The 26,997-nt window shown below is 39.4% G+C and overlaps 1 protein-coding gene and 1 long non-coding RNA gene across 12 annotated transcripts in view; one reads left to right on the forward strand and one right to left on the reverse strand.

The window, feature by feature from the left end:
- Positions 1 to 1,342: 1,342 nt before the first annotated feature.
- The window catches only part of PLPPR4 (phospholipid phosphatase related 4), a 32,122-nt gene continuing 6,467 nt past the window's right edge, over positions 1,343 to 26,997 (forward strand). The window contains exons 1-5 of one of the 3 annotated variants that reach the window (XM_071750885.1): positions 1,343 to 1,555; positions 17,542 to 17,727; positions 20,902 to 21,031; positions 22,429 to 22,624; positions 26,117 to 26,174. In XM_071750885.1, coding sequence (XP_071606986.1) covers positions 1,478 to 1,555; positions 17,542 to 17,727; positions 20,902 to 21,031; positions 22,429 to 22,624; positions 26,117 to 26,174 — 648 coding nt within the window. In that variant the 5' untranslated portion in view covers positions 1,343 to 1,477. Of the gene's footprint in view, positions 1,746 to 17,541; positions 17,728 to 20,901; positions 21,032 to 22,428; positions 22,625 to 26,116; positions 26,175 to 26,997 lie in introns of all 3 variants that reach the window. The other 2 variants (XM_071750883.1, XM_071750886.1) reach the window with 2 other exon arrangements.
- LOC139799198 (uncharacterized) overlaps positions 25,727 to 26,997 on the reverse strand; it is an 82,245-nt gene continuing 80,974 nt past the window's right edge. For all 9 annotated transcript variants that reach the window (XR_011727136.1, XR_011727133.1, XR_011727138.1 and 6 more), the window contains one exon: positions 25,727 to 26,667. This is a non-coding gene — a long non-coding RNA (uncharacterized lncRNA). The remainder of the gene's footprint in view (positions 26,668 to 26,997) is intronic.

Genomic DNA, 26,997 nt, shown 5'->3' on the forward strand with positions numbered 1-26,997 from the left:
CTTTTATTTAAAGTCTACACCACGGTTGGGTAGGAACCGCTACCAAGAACCATCACACCAGTCAAGAAACTGGAATTTGGTGCTGATAGTCAGGTACAAACTTCCTTGCTCCCAGCTCCTCTACTCCCAGAAACCCTCCTGACCAGCTCTGCTGTGTGGAGCCCCTCAGCCTCCTTTTCACAGGGGTATCAATGTGCACTCTGAACCCCAGGCAAGCAGAAACCCTGGAAATATTTCCTGAAAGTGTTATGACAAGACTATGTGCTGATATGGTAACACTTGCAACCTGCTGGAGCTCTGAAAAGCCTTTTTCAGTCATCTGGGGTCACACTGCAGGTTTGCCTTTCACACCTGCCTGCAGGCATGAAGCATGTGTTTTCTTCTACCTGCTTGCAAAATTTGTTTGCTTTTCTGCTCAGCGCAGAGCATGGATCGGCACATCCTCTGTGGGAAAATTAAAGGAGAACAACTAGAAAAAAAGGGGCTGGTGGGAATCTTGACTTCCATTGCCATAGCTCTCTGGCTACAGCAGTCAAAATACTACTGATTATCTGAACAAGAACAGCAGATTGTTTCCCATGTTCCCCCCCTAAAAAGGAGAGACAGGAAATAAATGATAACTGCTTGAGACACAGTTCCCTCCTTGAACATTAAAGCTAAACACCACAATGCAAGAATAAGCTTACAGGCACAAGACAACCTTTGAAGACGTTATTAATGTTGCTACAAAAGAATGAAAACGCTATCCCACACAGAGAACTCCTGTAGGCCCTCTCCAGGATACCCCGCACTGACACCAACAGGATCTCAAAATGACACATTTCACCATGGAAACAATTGGTAAGGTTAATTCTGTTCTCTTCAAGATTGTAGCAGGAACGGCACCAGGTACTTCACAGATCGGGGAATTCACATTCCTCAGTGTTGCAGAGGGGGTTGAAGATGAGCTCAGTGTTGCTGCCCTGCTTGGCTCTGAGGCAGCAGCGGTGTCACCTCACACAGAGTACACCCGCAAAAGAACTCTGGCCATACGGGACTTCTGTCCCCAGGCCCATTCTACTACACCGTTTCAGAGAAAGATTTCCCAGAACCAAGGCAAAAGCCCCAACACCCCGCTACCCCTCCCCCTGCCAAGGAGGGTCCTGAGCAGCCTCACGCCTGCAGGGGACCCGTTCAGGTGTTCCAGGCTTGCGCGGGGACTCGCGCAGCCCCCTTGCTGCAGCCGCAGTCCCTGGGTCTGAGCTCCGCGCCCCGCACCTCGGAGCGCCGGCGCGAAGGAGTTAAAGCTGCCGGGACCCCGCAACCCTCCGCCGCCCGCCCCCCGCTCATCGCCGCCGCGCAGCCCCTGACGTCAGCCCCGCGCACGGCGCAGGACACGCGCTGGCGGGCGGCGCGGGGGTCGGGGCGGCGGCGGGCGGAGGAGAGCGGGGAGCGGCCGGTGGAGCCCCGCGGGGCCGCCGCCCGCAGCCCCGCCAGCATGTCCGCGAAGGAGCGGCCAAAGGGCAAAGTGACCAAGGACAGCGTCACCCTCCTGCCCTGCTTCTACTTCGTAGAGGTGAGTGGCCGCCCCCCCCCGAGCGGGGCCCTCGGGAGCAGCGGGGAGCGGCGGGGCCGGGAGCCGTTCGACGGGGGTGGCCGCTTTCCCCGCCGAGGGAGCGCTGGCCTCGGCGCCGTCTGCGCATCGCCCGGTGCGCGATGCTTTGCCTTACCGGAATGAGCGTCGGAGCCCCCCGTGAGGAGCCGGCGTAGGTGAACCTCTTCCTTGCAGTATTTTCAAGGAGGAATGATTTCTAAGAATTGCTCAGAAATGCCAGAACTGCTTAATTAAATTCTCCTGTGTGCAGAGGAGGAGGAAGGGAGGAAGACATGTTTCAAGGTCTGGCTTCTAGGCGAACGCTGCTCGCCTTGCTTGGATAGAATAAAAAATCATGTTTTTAAGGAAATGCTTAGGAAAATTGAAATGTGCGCAAAACCATCATCTGTGGTATGTTTTTACCGACCCCTGGATTATGTGCTTCTTAAATGAGCTAAAAATGTCTGGTTTGAAAATGGAATGAGGTTCTCGGCACATCTTAAAGAGAAAACCTGCTATGGCTGCTCAGCTGGTAGCAGGTGGAGTTGCAGAGGCAATAGCTGCTTGGGATGTCACTTGCAGGCGTTCAGTCCCCCTGGAAGGTACAGTCGCTTATGTCGTTCTGTAAGATCAAGAGTAGACCCATTTTAAACTTAGGGATGTAGCCGAGATGTGAATTTGCTCAATGGTACAGCAGTAAGCAGGAAGTAAGAATGCTTTATACATTGAGCAGACTGTTTCGGGTGACCCTACTCAAAAGAAATTTCTTTGAGCATGTAAACTTACCTCAGAGTGATTGTGAAAATAATATGAAGAGCTTAATGGTAAAATATAATGTGAATTAGTTATAACTGGTACACTAAATAAAATAATTTTAAAAGTATATACAATATTTAATGTATAACATACAAAAATATAAACATTGAGCGAAATATAAAACAAAAATTATTTTATTTCAGGTGTATTTCTAATATTTATTTACCTATTTAAAAAGTTATTTATTTTCAGTGCTTTGGAGGTTTTCTAGGAGGTAGAAAGGGTCAGGCTGAGAAGGGCTTTCAGGTAACAGTGTAGTGTCTCAGTTCACTGCATTCCCTAAAAACCTGGACATGAGCTAACCTACAGTAAGCTATCCCGACTGGAAAGCTTTGCAGAGGCTGGTTATATGGAAGCATCACATTCATCCTATCAGTGTAAAAAGGCCTCAAGAAAAGCCCTTTGAAAAGGGACTTGCATTATACATATCTTACATTAGCTTTGCACAAGGGGTGAGGTCAAGCTTGGAGAAGCCCCTAAAGGGGCTTCCTCAATCTCTGTGGTAGAATGTTGCTTTGGGGATCCAAACAGGAAGGGACATTGCTGAATCTCAGCCTGGTCATAGCTCTAATGCAGGAGATGATGTAGAGATTCTGCAAGACTCAACAGAACTATGCTTTGGCCTGCAGCAAGATGGGATGAGATACAAGGCAGCAGCACAAAACACACGTGCCTGCTGTGCAAAAGAGTTGCATCCTTATAGTACCCTTGGAACCTTCCTGTTACCAGGAATAGCACAAAGAATTCTGTGAGTAATGAAGAGCATAAAATAAATTCTGTGTGCAGTTCCCACTGTAGGCCAGTTACTCACAAGTGTTCAGCAATTCATTTAGAGCTAGATCTAAAAAGAGGTGGAGATCTCAACACCCAGCTGCTCTGAGGGAGTCAGAGCTCTCACTTAACAGAATGCTCTCCTAATGAACTTTCAGGACTTCTATGTTATTCAGCCACAGGAGCAGAATCTATAGCCTGTGCCAGCTTCTCTCTGAGGAGCAAGTTCTAATTACTGAACTGCAGACATACACCCCACCATGAACTCATAGACATGTAGGTATTTGGTACAAGAAACATCAAGAGGAAAAGCTGAGCGTAATACACCTTATCTAAACATTGATTAGCAAACTCTTTGGTGAGTTTTCAGCCCTCTCATATCACACAAAAGGAGGATTTGAAACCATTTCTCACATTTCGGTTGGGTACTCAAATCACTGGAGTCAAAGTCAGTTTTGGGATCTCCAGTTCAAGAAAGACAGGGATCTACTGGAGAGAGTCCAATGGAGAGCTACGAGGATGTTTATGGGACTTGAACATCTCTCCTATGAAAGACTGAGAGAACTGAGGCTGTTTACCCTTGAGAAAAGAAAGCTGAGAGGGGATCTTATTACTGTCTTTAAATATCTGAGAGCTGGGTGTCAAGGGGACGAGGCCAATCTCTTTTAAGTGATGCCCAGTAATAGGAAAAGGAATGATGGGTTTAAGCTAGAACACAGGGAATTCCACTTCAACATGAGGAGAAGCTTCTTTACTGTGAAGATGAGGGAGCACTGTCACAGGCTGCCCAGAGAGGTTATGGAGTCTCCCTATTCTGGAGACTCAAAACCCACCTGGATGTATTCCTGTATAACCTGCCCTAGGTTATCCTGCTTTGGCATTCTATGGTTCTGCCCTAATATTCCATGATTATATGAAAAGGTGACAAGTCATATGATAGTTAGAAAAAACCCCTTAGGTTGTGTTGCTGTTGTACACCCACCCTGCATTTAGCCACACACGCATTGGTCTGATCAGACTACAGATCTGAATGCCTGTTTAGGGCTTGGAGCACAGGCCAATACCAACACTTCAAAAGCATCAGCAACAGAGCATGATAGCTTAGATTCTTCTGTTGTGAGGGGCCCAAAGGGAACCAAAGATTGAATTGGACCTCATAAAGAGGGATTGTATCAAAGATAATTTAATTGCAATGGGAAATTCCCAAAAATAAGGGGTAGAGGAGTGACTCAGTGTGGCACTACTCTGTAATAAGGATTTCCTTTTTAGGCAGGAGGTAAGTTCCTAATGCAATCCAGCAGCAGCCAACTATCTAAAAACAAATGTTACCCAATTTAACTTAGGGTCTCTGAATTCTTAAGGTTTTACATTCATGAGTGATGGTTGAATCAATGATGGGAAACAGGTTTTCTCTGTCCTATGAATGTTGTCACTTGTTTCAACTGTTCCATTCATAGCAGACAGTCCCTTTCCTCCCTGAATTGCTAAAAAAAAAAAAATGTAGCACCTTAAGTTTGCACCTTCAACAAATAAAATTGGGGTTTCTTGTCATGCAGTTTGATTGAAGACCTAGGAGGTCTACACCAGAGCAAAAGCTGTTTGGAAAATCAGTTATAAAAAGGTTCTGTTCTTTCTCTCAAACACTAGACAAAAGGAAAGACATGGAAAAAAAGGATGTTGGGTCAAGGAGGAAGTCACTATTCCAAGCAGTAGGAAAAAGATGGCTTTATGTTATAGAAATGAAACGTACTATATAGTTAAAAACTGAAAAACATGTTTGTAATAACTAATATAATTCAGGGATGCAGAACAAACATCCTCAGCTTCAGAAGGACCTTATCTTTAGAAATAGCAGAAAACACAGGTTTGATACTTAGCATTTTCTGTTAATAAGATCCTTAGGAATGTGTAAGGAATGAGACTACCTACAGTAAACAAATATGTTTGGTCTCAGCAACTTCCAGGACTGGATGAATTATGATTACATAGAATGTAACTGATGGTTAACTTCAAAATAAATACTCCGGCCCTGATTTTGGTTTCAGTCTAATTTAAGAATAATTCAAACCAGCAGATTTTACCAACAACAGAGTTAAAATATAAAACCAAAATGTTTCTCTTAAGATAATTTTTATCACTAGAGCTATTCTTCATTTACACAGGAAAAGCAAAAGGAGACTCAGGCTAGAGTTTTGGAAGACCTAGAAATTAAGTGGAAACAAAAATAAGAGATGGAGCTTCTGAAAAATGTGGGTGGGTCATTCTCTAGAAAACATCAGAGGCAAACAAATCTTAATGTATTTTCAATTACTTATTTTCAAGTTTCATGATTCAAATAAAGAAATAACTTGATGATTTATCCTGTGTATATAAGAATGTTTTAAAGGATATTTTAAAACACTGGTAACACTCCTGAGAGCTAAATAGTTTTAGATTGCCTTGTGCATTATGCTTACCTGAAGCATGTAGTAATCAGCACTGCCAGGCAGTTTGGCCTATTTTATTCCTAATTATGCTTATGCCATTTTAGGTTTCTGTAGACTGTATGGGTTATCTGAGCTTTCTTTGCATAGCTGGGAGTAACAAAACTTGCCAAGAAAATTCGTAGACCCTTTGGTCTAGTGGATATTCATTTTCAGGGTAAAAAAGTCTAACATGCCTTTGGAAGATATTGAAAATGAGTATTCCTAGAACTAGTTTGGCTTTTTTTTTTTTTAACTGGACTTTCTTTTCAGCATATTCAGAGTATATCATAAGTATATTCACTTACAGAAAAATATTATTGTCTCTCATTTTAATATGAATCTGGAAGACTTCTGCATTATTGTAGTTTCAGATTCTGGCAGAATGGTGACACAGTTGGAGGCAGGACAGATATATTCACTTTTTCTTGTTGAAGAAATGATCTTCACCCATGCAACGTCACTTCAGAAACTCCTGGTTTAAAACCTGGTTTCACAGAAGTTGCCATTAATTTTGACTGACTTCAGTGACATTGTTGGTTCATCTGGTGCCCAATATGTGTGAATGCAAAGGGCCAATGTGGTGTCAATTTGAGTGATTGATGCACTTACTCTCCAGCTAAATTGTGTATGGCACAGGATTCCTTTGCTGGTTGCTTAACTTCCTGGGACTGAAATTCAAGATATGTCAGACAATGGCCCTAGTAAATTTTTTTCCTTATGTTGTGCTCTAAACTGTTCTGTATGATGCATGTTGGGCCCAGTTCTGTTTAATATCTTTATAGATGATTTAGATGAGGGGATTGAGTCCATCATCAGCAAATTTGCAGATGACACTAAGCTGGGGGGGAGTGTCGATCATCTGGAAGGCTGGAGGGCTCTGCAGAGGGACCTGGACAGGTTGAAGAGTTGGGCTCATTCCAGTGGGATGAGGTTCAACAAGGCCAAGTGCCGGGTCCTGCACTTTGGCCACAACAACCCCATGGGGAGCTCCAGACTGGGCACAGAGTGGCTGAGAGCAGCCAGGCAGAAAGGGACCTGGGAGTCTGGATTGACAGGAAGCTGAACATGAGCCAGCAGTGTGCCCAGGTGGCCAAGAAGGCCAATGGCATCCTGGCCTGTATCAGGAACAGCGTAGCCAGCAGGTCTAAGGAAGTGATTCTGCCCCTGTACTCAGCGCTGGTGAGGCCACACCTCGAGTCCTGTGTCCAGTTCTGGGCCCCTCAGTTCAGGAAGGAGATTGAGGTGCTGGAGCAGGTCCAAAGGAGGGCAACCAGGCTGGTGAAGGGACTCCAGCACAAATCCTATGAGGTGAGGCTGAGGGAACTGGGGGTGTTCAGCCTGGAGAAGAGGAGGCTCAGGAGAGACCTCATCACTCTCTACAACTCCCTGAAAGGAGGTTGGAGCCAGGGGGGGATTGGTCTCTTTTTCCAGGCAACTCTCAGCAAGACAGGAGGGCACGGTCTCAAGTTGTGCCAGGGGAGGTTTAGGTTGGACATGAGAAAGAATTTCTTTACGAAGAGGGTGATCAGACAATGGAATGGGCTGCCCAGGGAAGTGGTGGATTCTCCATCCCTGGAGATATTTAAAAAGAGACTGGATGTGGCACTCAGTGCCATGGTCTGGTAACCACAGCAGTAGTGGATTAAGGGTTGGACTTGATGATCTCAGAGGTCCCTTCCAACCCAGCCAATTCTATAATTCTGTGATTTTATGCATTCAGATACAGGTAGCTTTATTCCCTGCATTTTTCAGAGCACAGCCACGAGTTAATCACACCACGACTGTTTTCAAACACTTCTTTCAATAGTGGAAGACCACTTATTTTTCTTGTTCCCCAAAGGAGCTGGGGCTGCAATTCTCACCAGCACAATGCACAAAGATCTCTTATCATTGTAGGACTCCAGGCTGTAAAGTGCAAGAGGTCATCAGCTTCCATTTGAATAGGTGCATGTAGAGAACATTCATGGCCTCAGCACTGGATGCTTTATTTTCTGTTGTTTCTAGCATACACTGACAGAGCTAGATTTGAAACATCCAGTGTACACATCACTTGGGAGCTGGGTGCCACTTCTCTAGTCACATCTGGAGATTTTACAGCCATGCGTGACCCAACCCATTTTAAATTAGGCACTTTGTCACCTGAAAGTCACATATAGGTGTCACTGCAAGAGACACAAAATGCCAAAAGAATGCAGTGATTAGAAAAAGAGTAGAAGGAGAGTAGGCCACAGGGTTAATTTTTTTTCCTATAGATGGGATGTTTTGATCAAGTGTTAAGAGTTAAACTATACCACTACATCTTGGAGACACTGTGTAGTCGCTTCTCTCTAGGTAGGCTTTCTGTTAAGCTTGAATTAGCCTTAGGGGGACAAGGGGGAAAAACCAACAAATAACCCCCAGCTGTCGAGGACTGAATTATCCCCATACTCTGGAAGTAGCATAGTACTTTCCAAATACGTTGCTTTTTCTCTTAAAAGAGTCAACCATGTGTGAGTGGAAGGGAAGAAAGAGAAACGCACTTTGCACTGACCTGGTCATGCGGCTGACTCACAGAGGACGGGAGTCAGATCTGTTTATAACAGTGCATTAGAGACCAGCATCCCCAAAACATTAAGGGTCTATCCGGAGCCTGAGGAGATTGCTACACATTCAAAGCATCTGTATAATTGATTGGCCAAGACATCAGTGTTCTATCTTCCACATCATTTCTATGCTTAGAGAAGAGACACATAGCCTACATACTGCCAGCTTTTAGCAGAAGACGAGGAAGCCAAAAAGGGAGGTGTCGGAACTATGCCAAGGCTCTCCTGTGGGCACAAGTGCAAATGCCACATGTTAGATCCCTCTCTGTGTTTGCTTACTTGATTGGCAAGTGTAGAGTTTGAGTAACTCATGGTGAAAGAAGACTTTGCTCCCTTTTCAGTCCTGTACCATCCTTCTGACCTAACACCCCATAGTAAAAGGAGGCCTGAATACATTAATTAAAGGACATTAATTTTTTCAAAATTATTACCTCTTCCCAAAATTTATTCTGTCTGTGGTTTTCTTCTGTAATTATCAAAATTTTGTTACTCTGAAGCCAAAATTAATAAAGGACAGTCTATAATGAGACCTTATATACAGAGGAGCTGTTCCAGACACCGTATTTTGATTTGTCACATAAAAGGTCAGATTTTAGGAAGAGAGTTCAGAATGGCCAACCAGCAGGGGAGTCAGCCACTAGAGAAGAGGTGGCAAGCACAGAATTATTTTTTTTTCCTCTATGTATGGAAGCCATTATGTTTTACAGAGAACAAATGGTAGTATTTTGTAAGGTTTGGCAGCTTTGTCCACTAGACATAAGGGTTCTGAGGAAACTTCTAGCTGAAGTTGGGTGAGACTGACCTGAAAACAACAGCCTTTTTTTGAAGTGTTTTAATTCTTGGTTTACCTTAACCTTGCAGCAGGAGCATAAGAGGAGTTTCATAATCAACAGTATGTGCAATATCTTAAATATCATTGTTTGTAGTTATTAATAGATTATAACTAATCATTGATTTGATTAATGATCATAATTAGCTGTAATAATGCAATGAATCATCAGTTACTTTTGAAGCCACACTGAAAAGAAATGATTTAATGGTATTTTTTTGTGCTGTAAAATTTCTGCCCAAGGATTTGCCTTCTATTTAGGCTCATATGCTTATTTAAATAGAAATATTTTAAGATTTTTAGATTATTCCTGACTATTAATTAATTCCTGACTTTTGTCCAACAATTTTTATTTTGTTGGTTTCTCCCTGTGTAATTGCTACTTTTAGGATTACTGTGACTTCAAGATTTCTGAAAAAATAGGAAATTTTATAATTGATGTAGCTCTACTTTTGGGCTTACATATACTGAGAGGTTTTCCATTAAGATTTGGCAATAGATCAAGAAGTCTGAGGAGCTGTATGAGGGTATCTGTTGTATTTCTAAAGCTGGACTGTAATTAGCAGTCATTGAACAATTAAATTAAACTCTAAAATCAATGCTGGAAATAAGGATAACTTAATTTTTCAAAATGGTAATGCTAATGGATTTCAGTGACACATGGGATTTGAAATTAAATGGAGAATTGAAATTAAATCAAGTAGAGTTAAATCAAGGAGAAGAAAGAGTATCATATGTCTTTGCAAGTAATTTTCATAGAGCTTAAAAAACAGTGAGGTAAAAGTCCTATAGAGAAAAGACCAGATCCCTACAGCTTTGGGCCAGATGAAACCTGCATCCAAAAAAGTGACAAGAAGCAGCAGAGATTCATTCAGAGAAAAAACAAGAAGCCTTTATACAGATGCAAATCTTAGACTTACGAAAAGCCTAAATGCCATCTCTTATAAACCTGAGGCACTTAAGAGTTAAATTTAGAACTTTTAAAAAAAATCTACAAAGCTGACTAGGTCAAGCAAGTTCCCTGCTCTACAGCCATCTTGTGCTATCTCTCAAAAAGATGACAGCCCAGTTTGAAATGCATTTCAGCTTCTTGGTCTGAATCCCAGCTCTGCACAGCAGCCTCACTGGGGATGAAGGTGAAGCTAGACAGGAGCCATGCATTCTCAAAACCAATAGAAAATGGCAGAATTTAGGCTGACACCATTTCTTCTTCCTGACCTGTTTCTGGAAGGTATTCAGTCATAGTCATGACCTTAGTATTCATTCCTGTCAAAATAAAAGACTTATCCTTCTTCTGTTCTTTCCTCCTGTCTTGCAAATCCCACAGCAAAGAACAACAGGACAACAGCCAGGGTAGCTGAAAGCTGCAATCACTGTTAGTAGTTGGCTAAGACTAGGAATATCTTGTCTCCTTCAATCCACCACAGCCTTCTTTTTTGTCTCATCCATCTGTTGTGCCTTATCATTAAGACCATGAATTCTCTGGCTCAAGGAATAACATTTCTGATGCATTTAATACAATCTTCCACAATGCCACAGCCTTGCAGTGCGAACACAACATAATTATTAAACAGAACATCCTTCTCCTGAGTACTTCACTGGTATTTTTTCCATGAGGAGAAACTGATGGTGTTCATTAGCTATCTCTGAAGCAATCCTGTTTGATTTTTTCTTGATTTGTTACAAAGACTCCCAGAAAACAAAAGGAACAGTGGGATGCAGCTCCCATGCCTAGGAACTACTTGCTTCTTGTGAATGGGTTGCAAAATGACCTAAGGATCTATGAATTTCCTGGCCATTCAAGTCTAAAAATTATTTACACAATAAGAAAGATCCAAATAATATATCAGGCACCCTTAACCCTTTTTGGCAGGTGGGCTGATCGTACTGTCTTTATTTTGCATCTGGCTAATCATGTCTTAACTTCTTCTGAAAGCTACATACATATTGTTTTTCACAGGTAGAACTAAGCAGTTCCACAGCCTTTGCATTTGCACACAGTCTCAAGGAGAATCACTCAAGTCATTCTGACCAGTTCACTGAGCAGTGACATCAATATTCAACTATGCCTCTCCTCAAGAGAAGCATTTCATTTTCCCCCTTCTTAGCCTGACTGAAATACAGCTCAGGCCAGTCACTTTTGTTACCCGTCTTTAAAGAGAGTCTGCTGGTAGCCACCAGCACAGTCCAATACAACACCATATGGTTGATCTGGATATGAGTTTATAAGAGATAATGCCTGTAGTGCCTTTTTAGCTAAGCACAGAGATGTCACTCTTTGTGCAACCTACAAAATGGATTCAGACATTTGAGTATATGACAGTCCTTTGCTGCAGTCTCATATAGCCCATGGATTTTAAGAAGTCATTCTTCTGAAGGTAAATATAGACTCTGTGATTAATGAGGGCTGGTAAGTATGAGTTAGATACATAACTACCATTGTACAGTTTTAGAGAAAGGGAAGGTACTGATTCCCAGAGAGTTTTGAATTACCATGTTTTACAATTACCATGAATTACAATTATCCAGTTGCATATTCTTTTAAGGCAAAAGAGAAACCATTTGTGTGTGTATGCTCTTATTTTTTGCTTCTTTTTATTTGAGCCTCACCTGCTCCTTTGTTATCTTTTAAGACTCTAACAATATCTGATTGCTACTGACTTGCCTGTAATGCTTGCAGAGAGAATGTGGTTTTAGTGAAGCTTTGATTATTTGGAAATTCTCCAAAGAGAGTAGCCTGAATTAGAAGTTCAGGGCTCTGCAGAGACCCTGTGGAATAGTAAAGTTCAAGGTCTTGCATTTTGACTCAAGAGCAAGCAGTTCAGTGTTTCCTCCAGATCACCAGGTTGTGTTCCACATGGGAGACCAGAGAGAAAGGTCAGTGCCCTGGTTGCTGAACTGTCCAGAGGATAACCTTGTATTATTTAGGGTTCTATCCACTCCAGTAAGATTTTCTTACTGAAGCTTGGCCTTGCACTGCCCCATTTGCAAGACCTCTGCTGTCATACCTGTATTCCTGGGAGACCTCAAGTCTAAAACAACTCACCCAATGGTCAGATAAAGAAATACAGAACTGCCGCCGCGAAAATTGATTTTAAACTGATTAGTAAATTAGACTATAATGTGAAAACACATGACAAAAGAGAGCGAGGTGTAGAAGCACATTAACAAACATAAAATGAACCCAAGTGGTTCCTGGAGAGTGTCATCATACTGATCCTGACAAAGGATTTGGTATGCACTATGTTAGAGTCATGAGGAGAGGATTTTTTACAGAATAACTATGTCTTACTACTAGATACAGATACAAAAATCATGCAGAGTTGTACCATACAAAGATGGCATAGCCTAATTTCTAAAGTCAGTAGAAGAACTGCTGTTATAATTAAACCAAATGTCAAGACAGGTACAAACTAAGAATGCTTGACAAGCCCCAGTTCCACGTCCATGAAAACTCAGTACAAAATCTGTGGCTTCTTTATAGTAATGACAATACTGTATTTAGTGGATTACAGCTGTACAGGTTTGTCTTTTCATGCATTTGAAAATCTGGAAAACTATAAACAATCTTAGGGAAGTTTAACAGAAGCATTTCCAACTATCTGGGGATGCCCCAGCAGTTTGGGGCTTTGTGATTAATGGGTGGCCAACCTGTGGGTCTGGGGCAGGACCACATGGCTTCCATGTGTAGGCTGCATCATACAAGAAATAATAATAAATTATGCTGAGATGTTTTGTTCTGGGCTCTCTTAATCCTCACAAGCAAACCAGAAGCACCCCAAAACATCCCTAGAAGCAATCACATCATGTCCCAAATAAGAGTGATGGGCAACCTGAAGAAATGTCATCTCCCACCTCTGAACTCATCTCTCAACCATTTCATCTTTCACTTCTCTGCAATGGATGATGTGTATCCTATGGCTCCTGGCCAGAAGGAAGATTTGTTGCATATCCCATCAGTTCAGGGATGTTATTGTGTTAAGAAATGCTCTTGGTTTGGCCTGCACTATGTAATACGCAAGAGAGTTTCATGTTTTATTTTCTTTCTTACAAGATCTGTATGTAGTTATTTACATCTGTGTGGAGCTCTTATGAGAAAAGATTATATCTTTTCCTGCTTGGACAATCCCTAGCTCACTAGCTCAATCTTTTTAAATATTAATAGCATTAATTTTTACCCATAGCAAAATCCTGTGGCTTAATGAAGGCTCTCAACTTACAGCTTAAGAAAATAACAGGAGGAAAAATAAAAAATAAAAAAAAAGAAAAAGAAAAAGAAAAAGAAAAAAATAGGAACCCTGTGGCCATGCTGACTGTGGTCCTGATCCTAACACTCAAAGCCAAACATCCAAGTGGTCAAACTCTACATTTATAAGTCTAAATTACAAGTTAAACAGGGATCTTTCTCCATTAGTCAACCAAGGAAGTCAGAGTTTGAACTGAGGCTGAGGGTCTTATTATTTTAATTAGGAACAGAAAAATTCCTTTTCCATTTTGTAATTAAAACAATACACATTCTACCATCTAATTATATTTGACATTTTCAAGGTGTTGGGAGCTGAAGTCTATAATTACAGAACTACTGCTGCCTTAAGCAGAACACTCCATAAATATTCATATATTAAATAGCCAGTTATACTGTTTAGAAGATTTTAGAAACATTGACTTTGGTTTTTTTAAGTGCTAGACTTTTTAGAAGACCTATTTTATATTTGTATTTTAAAAGATATAAAAAAAAAAGCCCAGCGGGATCTGACATACATTGTGTAGCATACTGACTATAAACCTATTCATTAGTATGGTTAGCAGTTACATTGGGGATTCATAGCCCTTTAGAATTATTTCTTTTCTCTTAGCAGAGAGGGGTAATAACAGTCAGAAATAATATGAGAGTCCTGTAGTGAAGTCATAAGACACTAAAATGCAATTCTTATGATTCCTTGATTTTGTAATTAGCTATAAAATTATAGCTTACATACAGTAGTTTAAAAAAATGTTGTCCACATCTTTTATTTTGCAAGGGTCTTGCAATAAAATGTCTCTTCATATATTCCTTATTTTTGATAGTTCAATATTTTAATTTAAAACAGCAGCCTGCCTAAGAACCCTATAATCAATTCAGAGGTGGACTTGTGGGTAATGAAGAGCTTGTTGTTCAAGGAGTGGCTTTCCATTTCTTGACATTAAAGAAATGGAAAAATACACATTGAAGCTGAAACTCTGAATGCAAGATATTTTATCTGTGTGCTTGCTCTGTGTTTTCATTGTAGGAAATGAACTATAGGGGGCATGTAGATAAAAGGGCATCATTTTCGAAAAAAAGGGAATTTTTTTTGCCTCCTTTGTCCATTAAAAATGTTTGTTTCTTGTTATAACATGGCAAATGTTTCAAGAGAGAAATGCTGCGCAGAAATGAAGTTGCAATATGGGTGAGTTCAAATGCTGTGGAGAATTTCAGTGTCCCTGCAAGAGCAGCAGAGACTCTGTGCAAGCTCCCCTCCCACCTGGGCAGCATGCACTGTGCCAGCCTTCTGGTCAGGAGGCCCCTTATCCCAAACAGCTCCACAGTCTCTGTGCTGGCAGGTGTAGAGAGAAAGACACCCAGTTCCACAACCTAATTATTCCCAGACTATGAAGATATCAGGAAAGTCCTCTTTTATCCCTGCACATCTGTATAATGGCTGGAAAGAGCATAGCCAGCCCCTGTTGACTAAATGTGGATGCTTGCATTGTAGCCAAACAGTGACTGCATCCAGTAGGAAGTAAGAACTGGACTTCTTCCTGTGATGGGCAGGAGGCAGGACTCAATTTACTTACATTGTATATAATTATTCCATACATTTTATATGTCAGATTACATATTATTTATATTACGTATTGGCAAACGTTACGTATTGCACGTTTGCTATGTATACATAATGTGCATGTGTAATATATATAGTACATGAGTGCAAATAAATTTTTGGTTTAGATATTTATAAGCACACACTACTTAATGAAGCAAACTTACTCCATGCCTGGTGTTGCTTTTTTTTTAATGCTTACAGCACTTAGGGTGCCAATACACATTCCCACACAGCCTCTATGCTGTGTGACATTACAGTGCAATCAGATGCACTGTAATAACCAGAGAGGCACAATTCTCTCGTTCTCCACCTTCTGCCAATTTTGTCTTGAACACTTTGAAGATAAAACACACCCTCTTCAAATCTGTCTTCCAGTACACAAAGATGAGCTCTTTTTTTCAAACAAAACCCAAGACATACTAAAAAACGTTTCAGTGAAATTTAGCTAGAACCTTCCTCCTTTAACCACCCACAATTATAATTTTATGCTCAGAAGCCCTGCATTTTAAAAACCCAATGCTTAAAAATCTGAAAATGGCCAGTTACTGCAAGAAACTGTTGTACCTGTGCCATATATAGCAGGGTTTATTCATCATTTTTACAATATCCATATTTATCCAGTTTTACCTCTGCTTTTCCATTGCAGAATAAATGCCACTTGTTGTGGCATGACCCCAGCCATCAATGAAGCACCACACAGCTGCTCAGTCCCCCCCTCCCAGCACTGGTGGGGAAAGCAGAGCTCAGTCACAACTAATGGTTACTTGGGAAGACAAACATGATCATTTCAGTCCCCCTTTCTTTCTTTTTCCCCCAGCTGGATGTGCTGAGCATGACATCATAGGGTCTGGAATATTCAATTGGCCCACTCAGGCCTGTTCATTAGCTATGCTCCCTCTCAGCTTCTTGTGTACCCATATGCTAGCAAGACATGGGCAGTTGAAAAATCCTTGATTTATCTAGCAACAGCTAAAACCATCAGCACATTATCAACATTCTTCTCATACCAAATGCCATACCAAATCCAAAACATAGCACTATTCCAGCTGATAAAGAAAATAAGCTCTATCCCATCTGAAACCAGGACAGTATTGAAAATTGCAAGAATAATATAATCTAAGTATTCCCAAAATTATGTTAAGACAATTCCTCTTTCTCATAATGTGAGTTGCCTGATGTAAAAGAGGAAACTTTTTTTTTCTTAAGAGATGTGATACAGCCTTATCAGGTTATGATTTTATCTAAGTGAATATACTTAGGAGTTACAAGCTTTTACTTTTCAGCTGTTAACAGTGAAGGAAAGTTAATGTGATAGCCATCCTAAAAAGAAAAAAAAGGAAGCAGATAGGCAATTCACAGCATATTATCCATTGTAGCAGTAGACACACTGAGAAGGAGCCATTGAATCTCAGTGGAGTTGTTCTAATGTTGCCTTAGTCAGTGAAGACTCTGGGAAGTAACAAAGAGCAAACATCTCTTAGCATTTACTAAGAGGATATAGAGAATAATTACATGCTGCTGGTCACCTCTGAATGCCCCACTGCCCACCCTGGGGGCAGGACAGCTCTCTGTTCACTTATAAACCAATGGCTTTAAAATGTCTTATTGCTATTTCTCCTCTTGAATGACTTCAATCCAAAGAAGCTTACTGGTTGAATCTGTGCTTACAGGAGCTGCTAGAAAGCTGAGGTGAATGTATCCCCAGAGGCCAACTTTGCTCTTAATAAATTACTGGAAGTAATTGCAAAGGGTAAAATCACTAAATGGCTAAAGGCTAAAAGAATTGTGATGGTTCTAAACAAACTGAGTCTTGCCAAAGTTAATTGCTTTTTTGATAGAATTACAAAATGACTGTGTGAAGGCAGAATGTTGTATTATCTCATATGAGCCTGTAGGAAAGCACTGGATACTTTTTAATTAACTGTTACTTTGAAACTTAATGCGAACTAGCTTTGATATAATTGTCATATACAAGGCAGGTAGTTGCTTAAGGACCAAAAACGGCAGTGATGAACAGGAGAAAGCTGATGCCCCACATGGGAGACTGCAATCCCGTACTTCCTTTGTTATAAGAAAAAAAAAAATAAATCAAAGTATATAGCAAGACAAACCTCTTCTATGGGTGCAGCGCTCCAAGGTCCAACCAGGTGTCCCAGTAGAATCTCACGAATGGTGCTCTGACCAGCCTGGATCGGTGCTACTGCTCCAAAGGTGGCTAAACCAGCCCCCTGGCTTCCCCAGGTGTGAGCTTTTTATTGGCCCCCTAATCCTGCTCATGCGCAGGAGGGGCTGCCCTAATTAGGCACAGGTGGGATTAACACGAGGTCAAGCCCACTACCTGGCAATTAGTGGCACCTGGTTGCCTCGTGTCACTACAAAAGTACATCTATAAATTATTGATAGATGAAAAGGCTAAATTATGGATTAAAGGTCAGATTGGGTGTTTTGACTAGCTTGGTAGACAACAGGGTTAGTTGATATCAACTGAATAGTACTATATCTCTAGAGAAATAATTATTTAAAGATGCTAAAATGGATATGACAAGGAACAGTGAGATGTAGACAGCAAACATCATGGAGTTTAATTAACAGATTATGTTGTTTTTGCAAAATCATTGCTGTTCCATTTCCAAACACTAATTTGTCTTTTCTCTTCTAGTTGCCCATATTGGCATCTTCTGTTGTTAGTCTCTATTTTCTTGAACTTACTGATGTCTTCAAGCCAGTTCACTCTGGATTTAATTGCTATGACAAGAGTCTGAGTATGCCATACATTGAACCCACACAAGAGTCTGTTCCCTTCTTGATGCTGCTGAGTCTGGTTTTTGCTGGACCGTCGATTACGGTAAGTTTGAGGTGCGACTGTCACTTATTAAAGATTCTGAGCAGAGTTTCAATTGGCACAAAGAAAATAACTCCTCTGGTTTCAGTTAGGCTGCAGCGTGTCATCCAGGCTAATAACCTTAGGATTTTAAATTAGCCTCTAAATTTAGAGGGGTAAAAACTGATCTTTACTTAAGAGAGTTTATGTCAAGTCTAGGCAATATGAAACGCCTTCAACTGAGATGAGATGCACATTCCATTACGGGCATGAGGGCTTTGGTTACAGCTAAATTGTTTAAGCATTGCATGAAATTATGCAATAGAGAATATTATTCTTGTTTGAATTATTCTCCTATCAGCTGTACAGGCTAACCAAAACGTACCATATGGAGAACTCAAACCCACACTTGAACATGCCTATCAAATGTAAGATCAGTAAAGAAAGTAAATCCTGAAGCTTCACATCACAACAACTTGAAGGCTGGAACCCTTAGAAAGGTGTAGTTCATGTTTTAGTGTGAGCATTAATTTGATTCTTGTATTAGTTGGAGAATTGGCTCTGTGTGAAGTACACTACCTCTTTTCATAAAGGGCACTGCAGATGGTGTAGAGCATCAGCTTTTTATTATTCAGTATGATTTCTGAAGCAAAAAACTAGGATTTTTTTCTCCATTTCCTCCCTTTCTCTTTGGAAAAACATGTCAATGAAACACAGTGCAAACAGATTACAATTGTACCACTGTCATCTTGTAGAGTTTAGCATTTTAATAATTTACTTTTCATTAACATTTTAATGAATTACACACTCTATAGAACCTGCAACATATAGAAAATAAAGCATGAGCTATATGAGGTATTGAGGATCTCCAGCTACATTGCATATGCTAGCCTCTGCAGTTAAGGTACTTACTGCAGTATGAGGCAGAAAGTCATCAAGACTCAATAAAATACAGATGTGATTAAGGCACATTTTAAATATTACCAAAGAATGTAAATAATAAGACAAAAAAGCAGGAAAATAAAAAAATAAGCAGGGGGTAGAGGAGGAGAAAAGTACATTCCAATCTCAGTTTTTACTTAAAGCCTTAGTTAAATATTAGAACAAGAATTAATTTTTCCTATAATATTTTTGTTGATCTACTCAGATTTTCCCAAGACTGGAGAACATATTCAATCTATTCACTTTGTAGCATTTTTTTTTCAACAAATCTACTATGTTGTAGTATATTTTCTCAAGCCATTATTACAGAAGTATCTGTGTGGATTTGGGGCTTTATGGGTTTGGGTTTTTCTTTGCTTTTTTACTTATTACTAGTGAGCAGCAACTGCTCTTAACCAGGTCTGCTCTGTAGCTCTGAAGTGCTGCAGAATATTTCTACCTGTATTATTGACATAGTTTTATATAGCTTGTGGCTTCTATAAAATTTTCTGTATGTATTCATAAACCACATGAGACTTCCATGTGAAACAACTGGACTTGTATAGAATGGGTATTTTATGTCTGGAATATAGTAATTGTAACATGACTTCCATTTGCTTCAAAGAACTCTGAACCTGATCTGCTGACATATTTTTTCTCAAGTTATTAATTAAAAAAACGCCAGGACTAGTTACTTAATCATATCACTGTAGGTTCAAACCCTTAACAACCACTGACAAAAAACCTACTTAAAGATAACAATGTGTTTTCTGACAGACATTACTGGGAAATTAGATCACATTGATTTGGGAAATCAATTCACAAAGAAATAAATTCACTGCTGACAGTTTCAGTCTTATTGCCTCCTCTACTGTGGGAGTTTATTTCCTTGGAAATACCAGCCTCTGAGTTTTCCTTGACATAAGCCTTGCTGTTTCCCAATTTTCTCTCTGATCATACCAGCTAAAGACATATCTCTATTTTTTATCCTGTGCCAGACATTATCTGGAGCTTTGTTAAAAACTATTGGAGTTTCTCTTGTTTTTTTTAAATTTGAAACACGATTGATTTCCTGTTGAAGTTTCACCTGTAAATCGATTGAATGGGGACAGATAATATTGACCATAGTTCTCATCTAATCAAGATTCCTTTAATAACCCTCACCACTGAATTTTCCATGTAATGAGACAACCTTCACTACTTCAGTTTTTCTGGCAAAGAAGGGAAGTTTCAATTTAATAAGCCTTTAGCTAAAAGAGTTGTGCTTAGCTTGTGTATAGTATCTCCCTTCTACTAGGGTGAGGGTTCTTAGTATGCACAAACTTAAGCATAATTCAGATGCTTTAGTGCCTTATTGCGCTGCAAGTTTTGAGCATTGTATATGTCAGTTTTCTGTGCATCTATGGGTCGACAACATGAATATCCTTTTAGTGGTGAGAAATGCTTCATTAATTTCAGCCCAGCCCTTATTCTGAACTTGGTACTGGCTCGAAATACCTTTTCAAGTTGTCGCACTATTTAACAAGGAAAAGTCAAACCTGAATCTGCAAATGTATAAATGGATCTGGATTTTCCAGCAAGTAACACTATTTTTAATTTTTATTTTTCTCTTTATTTCTATTATAAACTCTTGTCTAGGGCTTCAGTCATCATCTGTTTTGCTTTGTGCATTCAGAGGGACCATAAGAACAGAACTTTTTCTGCTGCTGTGGATCTGGTTAAAATCCAAGCCAAATTTAAAAAAAAACAAAACACAACAACAAACAAACAAAAACCAACAACAAACCAAACTAAAAAGCTCACAAAAAGAAACAAACAAGCAAACAAAAAACCAAACAGAAGATCAGGCTGCCACATAATTAGAAGCTGCTGGGGATTGAGAGGCTTGAGGCCAAGACTCAGATCTAAAACCATCCCAGAAATACTTAAAATATTGCAGTGACTCTGGATTATTGTAGAGACAAGATTTTGCCTTTTTTTTTTTTTTTTTTTTTATTGTAGAAACATGAAATTTCAGCAGTGGATCAAGACCCGGATTTCATTGAGGATAGTATATTGTATGCTACTTACATTTCATTTCAGTGCCTTTTTGCCTGCCCTCACTTAGGCTAAGTTTCATTACTGAATGTTTGCATATTGATAGAAATCTTTTAAAGGGAAATAAATGTCATTGGATGACATTGGTTGTGGTATAGGTATCTTTCAGCTCTTTAAAGTCAATTAGTCTCTTCTGAGTAAGTGCTACATTTAATTTTAACAGCTCCTTTATCATTGCAGATAATGATTGGAGAAGGGATTCTCTACTGTTGCCTGTCCAAAAGAAGGAATGGGATTGGAACAGAGGCCAATATTAATGCAGGAGGATGCAACTTCAATTCTTTTCTTAGAAGAGCTGTCAGATTTGTTGGTAGGTTTCAAGTGTTAGTCACAAAAAAGAGCTTTCCGTATACATTCAGTTTTCACCATATACATTTTCTTCTCTGAAACAGCCTTTCAGAACAGTGCAGGGTTTTCGCTGCCAGAAAACATGAGAAGCAGCTGTCAAATGGAGCAACAGAGCAGCTCCATACTCAGTAATGCATCTGTGCTCTCTGTTTTTCCTTTCCTTTCCCATACTATTGTCACTTTTTCTAAAAGAATAATTTGTTTTTATTTCTCTATCCACCTTGATCTGTCTTCTTTTCATGGTTTTAGTGTATAGTCTCCCCTGTCTGTCTTCGCTGCAGAGATTCAAACCACCTCACACAGATTTCAGCATCACAGTAAACACTTGACAGAAACTGCCAGTAGATTTGACATTATTTTTCTGGGGTGTGCTCATCTACCTCTTGAGAAAGGGCAATGTAGTTAGAGATTACATGTTGAATTGTTTTATTTTACTTTGGTTTTATTATCGTTTGTGAAAATTGAACTTGAAAAGGCAACTGGAGTTTTTTTCCATATCTTAGAGTTAATTTCCTCTACCAATGAGTGAATAAAAAAAAGGTTTTCTATGTGTAAGAAATGTTTTAATTAGAGAGGGCACGGGAAGCAGGAGAGGTTATGCAGTCTGCGACCAGTAAAGCATCCTCTTAATAGCAGTAGTGATGAAGTGAGCAGAGGGGATGGTACATTACAATATCAGCAGGAAGGATGGTAAAGATACTCTGTACTCTCCACTTCTCCTGTATGGCATCTCATTCCATCAGCAAAAACATCAACTCAAAGCTGCATGAATTTTGTTTTTGACTGATACTCTGAGTTTGCAGTTTCTTTCATATTCTAATGACTCTAGATTCTTTCTGTAAAACAAGTGTATTTACGTTGACTGACTTGTGAATTTGGCATTATTAACCAGACAGAAACACTGATCAGTTACCAAAAAGTTTTAAATATTTGGGCTCATGGCAAGGACTTGGTACTCAACAAGTAACAAGTAAAAACTATGAGGTTAGCCAAGGTTATTGCCAGTTGATGAATCCCTGCTGGTAAAAAGAGAACAGGTCCTCAGGAGGATATTAAGTCAGCAAAATTAAGCGCTAAGTATCAAGAGGAAGAAAACAAACACAAATAATCTGGTTTTCTTTGAATTAAGAATTGAACTTTGCAATAAGCTTTCATTAAAAAACCCCAACCAACAAACAAACAAAAAACCACAAAAATACAAAACAAAAATCAAAAAAAACCCCCAAAAAATCATCTTATTCTTCTTTCAAATCCAATGACACAAGCCACCAGAATTCCATTGAATGTATTTTGTAACAATGGATTAATCTAATTTAGGTATATAATGCAGTTAACAAGCTCTGTTGATTTCTTTCCTAGGTGTTCATGTGTTTGGTCTTTGTTCTACTGCTCTTGTTACTGATATTATACAGCTATCAACAGGATATCAGGCACCATATTTCCTGACTGTGTGCAAGCCTAACTACACATCTTTAAATGTATCCTGCTCAGAGAATTCGTATGTTGTGGAAGATATTTGCTCAGGAGCTGATCTCAATATTATCAATGCTGGAAGGTTGGTTCTGTCCTTCATTGTGTTCATTTTTAAGTATTTATTTTATTTTCTATCTTCTGTGCTGGTTTCATGGTTTTTTTCTTATCTGAATGATTTTTGTCTACTTTTTTGCAACAGAGGTGAGAGTGTGAATATATTTTAGTGATGTTGAATTTTCTTTCAATATCTTTATATAGATATTGGGTCAATAGTGGGCTTTGTCAGATTCCAAAGCACAGTTGTTAGTATCTAGTTATTTTCCCTCCTTCAAATGAGACAACTTCTTATACAATTATTAATATGTATAGTCTCTACTGCTTTTCCCAGAGGGATCTGGGTAAGTTACTCATTACAGGCAGAAGAAGAAGTCACCCAAGTACTTTATCTAAGACCTCTGTAAAAAATACATAACTCCTCTGGAATTTTTGTTTTAGTTTGTGAGGGTTGGTTTTAGGATTCTGTGGAGGACTTTGTTTTCCCTTTCTCCAGTTGATTACATTTTTTATACAGGATTGACAAATTATTAGAGGAAAGACCACAGCAGTGCAAATCTCTGCGTTCCCAAACACATGGCTTTTTCTTTCAGTGTATTTCTCACTTGTGGTTTATCCTCCTTGATCATTTAGTCTTCAACCTCCCTACTTAGATGGTCAGGAAAGAAATTAATACTGTTTGTAATAGCAGCTTTGGGACATGTATATCAGTCAAGATAAAAACCAAACTATGTATCTTATTTTAAACAAGCTCAATGTGACAAAATAATGATAATTCAGCTACTGATGACAGGTCATAGATTTAAACAGGGAATTTGAAGGTATACGTCAGTAAGTTGTACTGTTCCAATACATCTACTTGTTAGTGCAAGGCTCCATTAGTATGAAGTGTCCTTCAGTCATGTACTATTGGAGTTGTGGTATAACTTCTCCAGCCCAGGAGGCTAATTTGACTTCAATAATTTCAGCTTCTAAGGGACCTATTCTTTTGAGATTGCTAATGACCTTCAGTTTTTATTTGTACTTCCCAGAAACTTTGGCTCCAGAAATTTGCCTCTAGCCTCCCCTCAGAAAATTATAGAGAGGAACACATAATTGTCCAGCTGCTTGTATTAAATAATTTTCTGCAATATCCCCAAATATCCAGAGGTTTCTTTGTCCATCTTTTCCTCTATTTATCTTCAAAGAGCCTGTTCAGATCTCCAGTGAGCTCTCTATGCTCTATCATGTCTGATGTTCTAACTCAGTTTGACTCTCTCTCAGTATGACTCTCTAATCATTGTTCTCGTTCTACTCATCCTCATTCATGAGCATTTAGAGTGATGCACTGTCATCTGAGCTTAGGACATGTTTTCTTTGAGTTTTTTGTTCTCCTTTTCAATACAGAGACATACAAAAAAGGCTACCTAATTTTACCCTGAATTATTTTCATTTTTTATTAAAATATAACAAATACAGAAATAAAAACAGTGTCACCATTAAAGAGTACACAGTGCATTTTGTCTATAACAAGCTGTGCTGGCACTGAAAGCACATGAACAGAAAACAGAATAAAGAAAAAACTGACTGTAGCATAGTTCCATACCTTATATATTATAACAATGTTATTAAATTGAGGTTAAGTTCTGAATTGTACTAAAGTTCATAGAATTGAATCTATATATCAGCTCCACAGAGGCTGTAAGTAGATTTATGCTTCAAATAAAAGCTGCACAGCATAAAGGAGTAGGTTAGCCATTATAAAAATTTACTTTTTTTGCATGTCTTTATCCTCCTGTCCTCAATCCTGAACTTGTTCCCCAAGGATACATTTGTGAAAGGTGTGCTCAGGGGTGGTGGAGGGGAATGAAAAAAGAAGGATTTAGGTCTGTCTTCAGAAATGAAAAAGGAATCATGCTGCTTTCAAGTTGGCCAGAGTCATGAACCTGCTGGAGCCATGGGCTCAAATTCAGGTCAGCAATGTGACATTCACACTGAACTACATGAACACATTTAGTTGCCAACAAATTATTTAGAACAGATAGCAAAGTGCATAGGAAAGAAACTTAGAAAGTAGACTTTGCTACTTTGCAGAAAAATGTCTTTGTCTAAAGGTAAATGACTCTGTTCAATTTTAAACTAGTTAACACAGGTGCTGCCACAGCAATGGCTATGCATGGAGCCCAGTTAGGGTGTCAAGACCTATCTGTGAAGTAATTATTCTAGTATTCATTCCAAGCTGAGTTTTCTCAGTCAAAGGTGGCTGCTGTGGCTCCAAGAGAGACATACTCTTCTTCACCAAGACAGCCAGCACATTACATTTCATGTCCATGCCATTTTAAGGAGGTAAATGTACAGATATAAATTGCTATGCATCTTCACTGCATCTTAGAGAGTTCAGAGATTAGACATGTTTTTTAGGGCTTCTACAAGCTATGAAATAAATGTCTGCCATAGCACAGTTGTTACTCAATCCACCCCCAGCTAAGTTTTTCCCTCTACTCTCTAGAAGTCTCTCCATGTTCCCATCACTTCTTTGTGGGTTTTTTTTTTTGGAGGACTGGAATGGTTCTATGAGAAGAACAAAGGTAAAATGTTAGAGGGCCTTATGTAAGGGTTCTGTCTAGCTGCTGTTTCTACAAAACCTCCTTTTCTTGGTCAGAGAAGCAGAAGCTAAGCTGTCACTTTTAATTTTCATATCTGTAGTTTCTGACTCAAGACTCAAGTCCACATCATTTGAGTCTCTAGGTTTTCAATGGAAGCAGGAGGCCCTGAGAAATTTCAAGAACAGATCTGAACACAATTTGCATATATTTTAATTTACCCTCTTGGTTTGGATTTCAGGATGGGGCCCTGTAACTCTTAAAATGCCCTCTTGTTTTTTTGTGCTCCATTCAGTCCTTCCATGACATGCTGAAATATAAAAAATAAACATGAAGACATGGCAAATAAAGATGTAATTTGCCTCTCTTTGAGAAGAATATCCCCCTGTCATCCCTTCATCATCAGAGCAACAGAGCAGGGCATCCCTCCATCATCGGAGCAAGAAGATGGTTGATTCAGTTGCTGAAGTTAGGGCCTGATTATTAAAGTGTATGAATCCTTACTTTGAAAAGAGTTGAAGTCAGTGAAAGTAATCAAGAGATCAAGGTTTGTGCATTAAATAAATTTTATAATTAGGTATTTGCTGAAAAGTTATAATGGAAATTTCTTTACAGAAATAAATGTATAGATATTTATCTCAGTCAATCGTTTGGTCTTTAGCTTGTTCCCACCGTTCTCCTAGTAAGCTCACTTTTCAATGTACACAAAAAGAATTTCATGATAAATATTTACTTCAAAACAAAGGTATTTCATTAACATTGGTGCTATCTCCAGATTGTAGAAAATATATTTAGAAATTAAATATTACTGATCAATCATATATTGCTTAGGAAGCGTAAGCTGAAAATGACTGTACTATCCAGGGCTTTTATTCAAGTGAATACTAGCACAGTGTATTTGAATTGAGAAGCATAATTTGAGTCTCCTTCCTTGGCAGAAAGTCATTCCCGTCTCAACACGCCACCCTGGCAGCCTTTGCAGCAGTGTACATTTCGGTGAGTTACCAGCTCTGTTCATTTTCATTTACATGAGACAGGTGTCAAAAAATGATTTCCTGTATATTGTAAAGTGATGTGCTTCCTGGACATCCTTAATGGATAGAAGTTTTTATCTTCCCAGTCTGAAAGCTAACTAGAACTACCAACAACTAAAATAAAACCAACTTTGTTAAGAATACAGAAAGGATCTGACTGGTGCACAACCTTTGCTAAGAAGTGACAAAAAGTGTAATGTTGTGTAAGTAGATTTGATGCCTCATAATATTCACATCTGAACTGAAGCACTATCCATCTTACAGGGTGATATTTAAGTTACCTTTCAAATTAACTTTTATGTGTTCTGACTTTATTGCTGTCCTTACTAGACTTGTTGATTTTAAACTTGAGGCATTAAGGAACATATATTTATGTGATGTATGTTATTTGACCTCCATAGAACTTCAGCATGGATGAACTGGCACAATCACTCCCAGAGGTCTCCAAGGTGCTGCTGCAAAGCAAGTGAATAAAAACCATCAGCAATTAGTAGGGAGTTGCAGGATATGTTGCAGCAATCACAGCATATTTTCCATATTTCTTCAGTATGGCTACAGTGTTTATATGAGTGACCACTTGAAGTTTGAATAACCAGTGAATCAAATCAGATAATGGAACTGTGCATGTACTGGGAGCTTCCCAGTGTTTATTCTGCCCAAGGAAAGCCCAAAATTTGGAATACTGGTGAACCACCTCCACTTAATTTTTGTGACACCCCTGACATCATGGCCCCCTGTTGAGAAATGGCTTTCTAAGGCATCTGGTGATTGCTTTTGTTAGAACA

This window comes from Heliangelus exortis, chromosome 8 (assembly GCF_036169615.1).
Source record: "Heliangelus exortis chromosome 8, bHelExo1.hap1, whole genome shotgun sequence".
NCBI lineage: Eukaryota > Metazoa > Chordata > Aves > Apodiformes > Trochilidae > Heliangelus > Heliangelus exortis.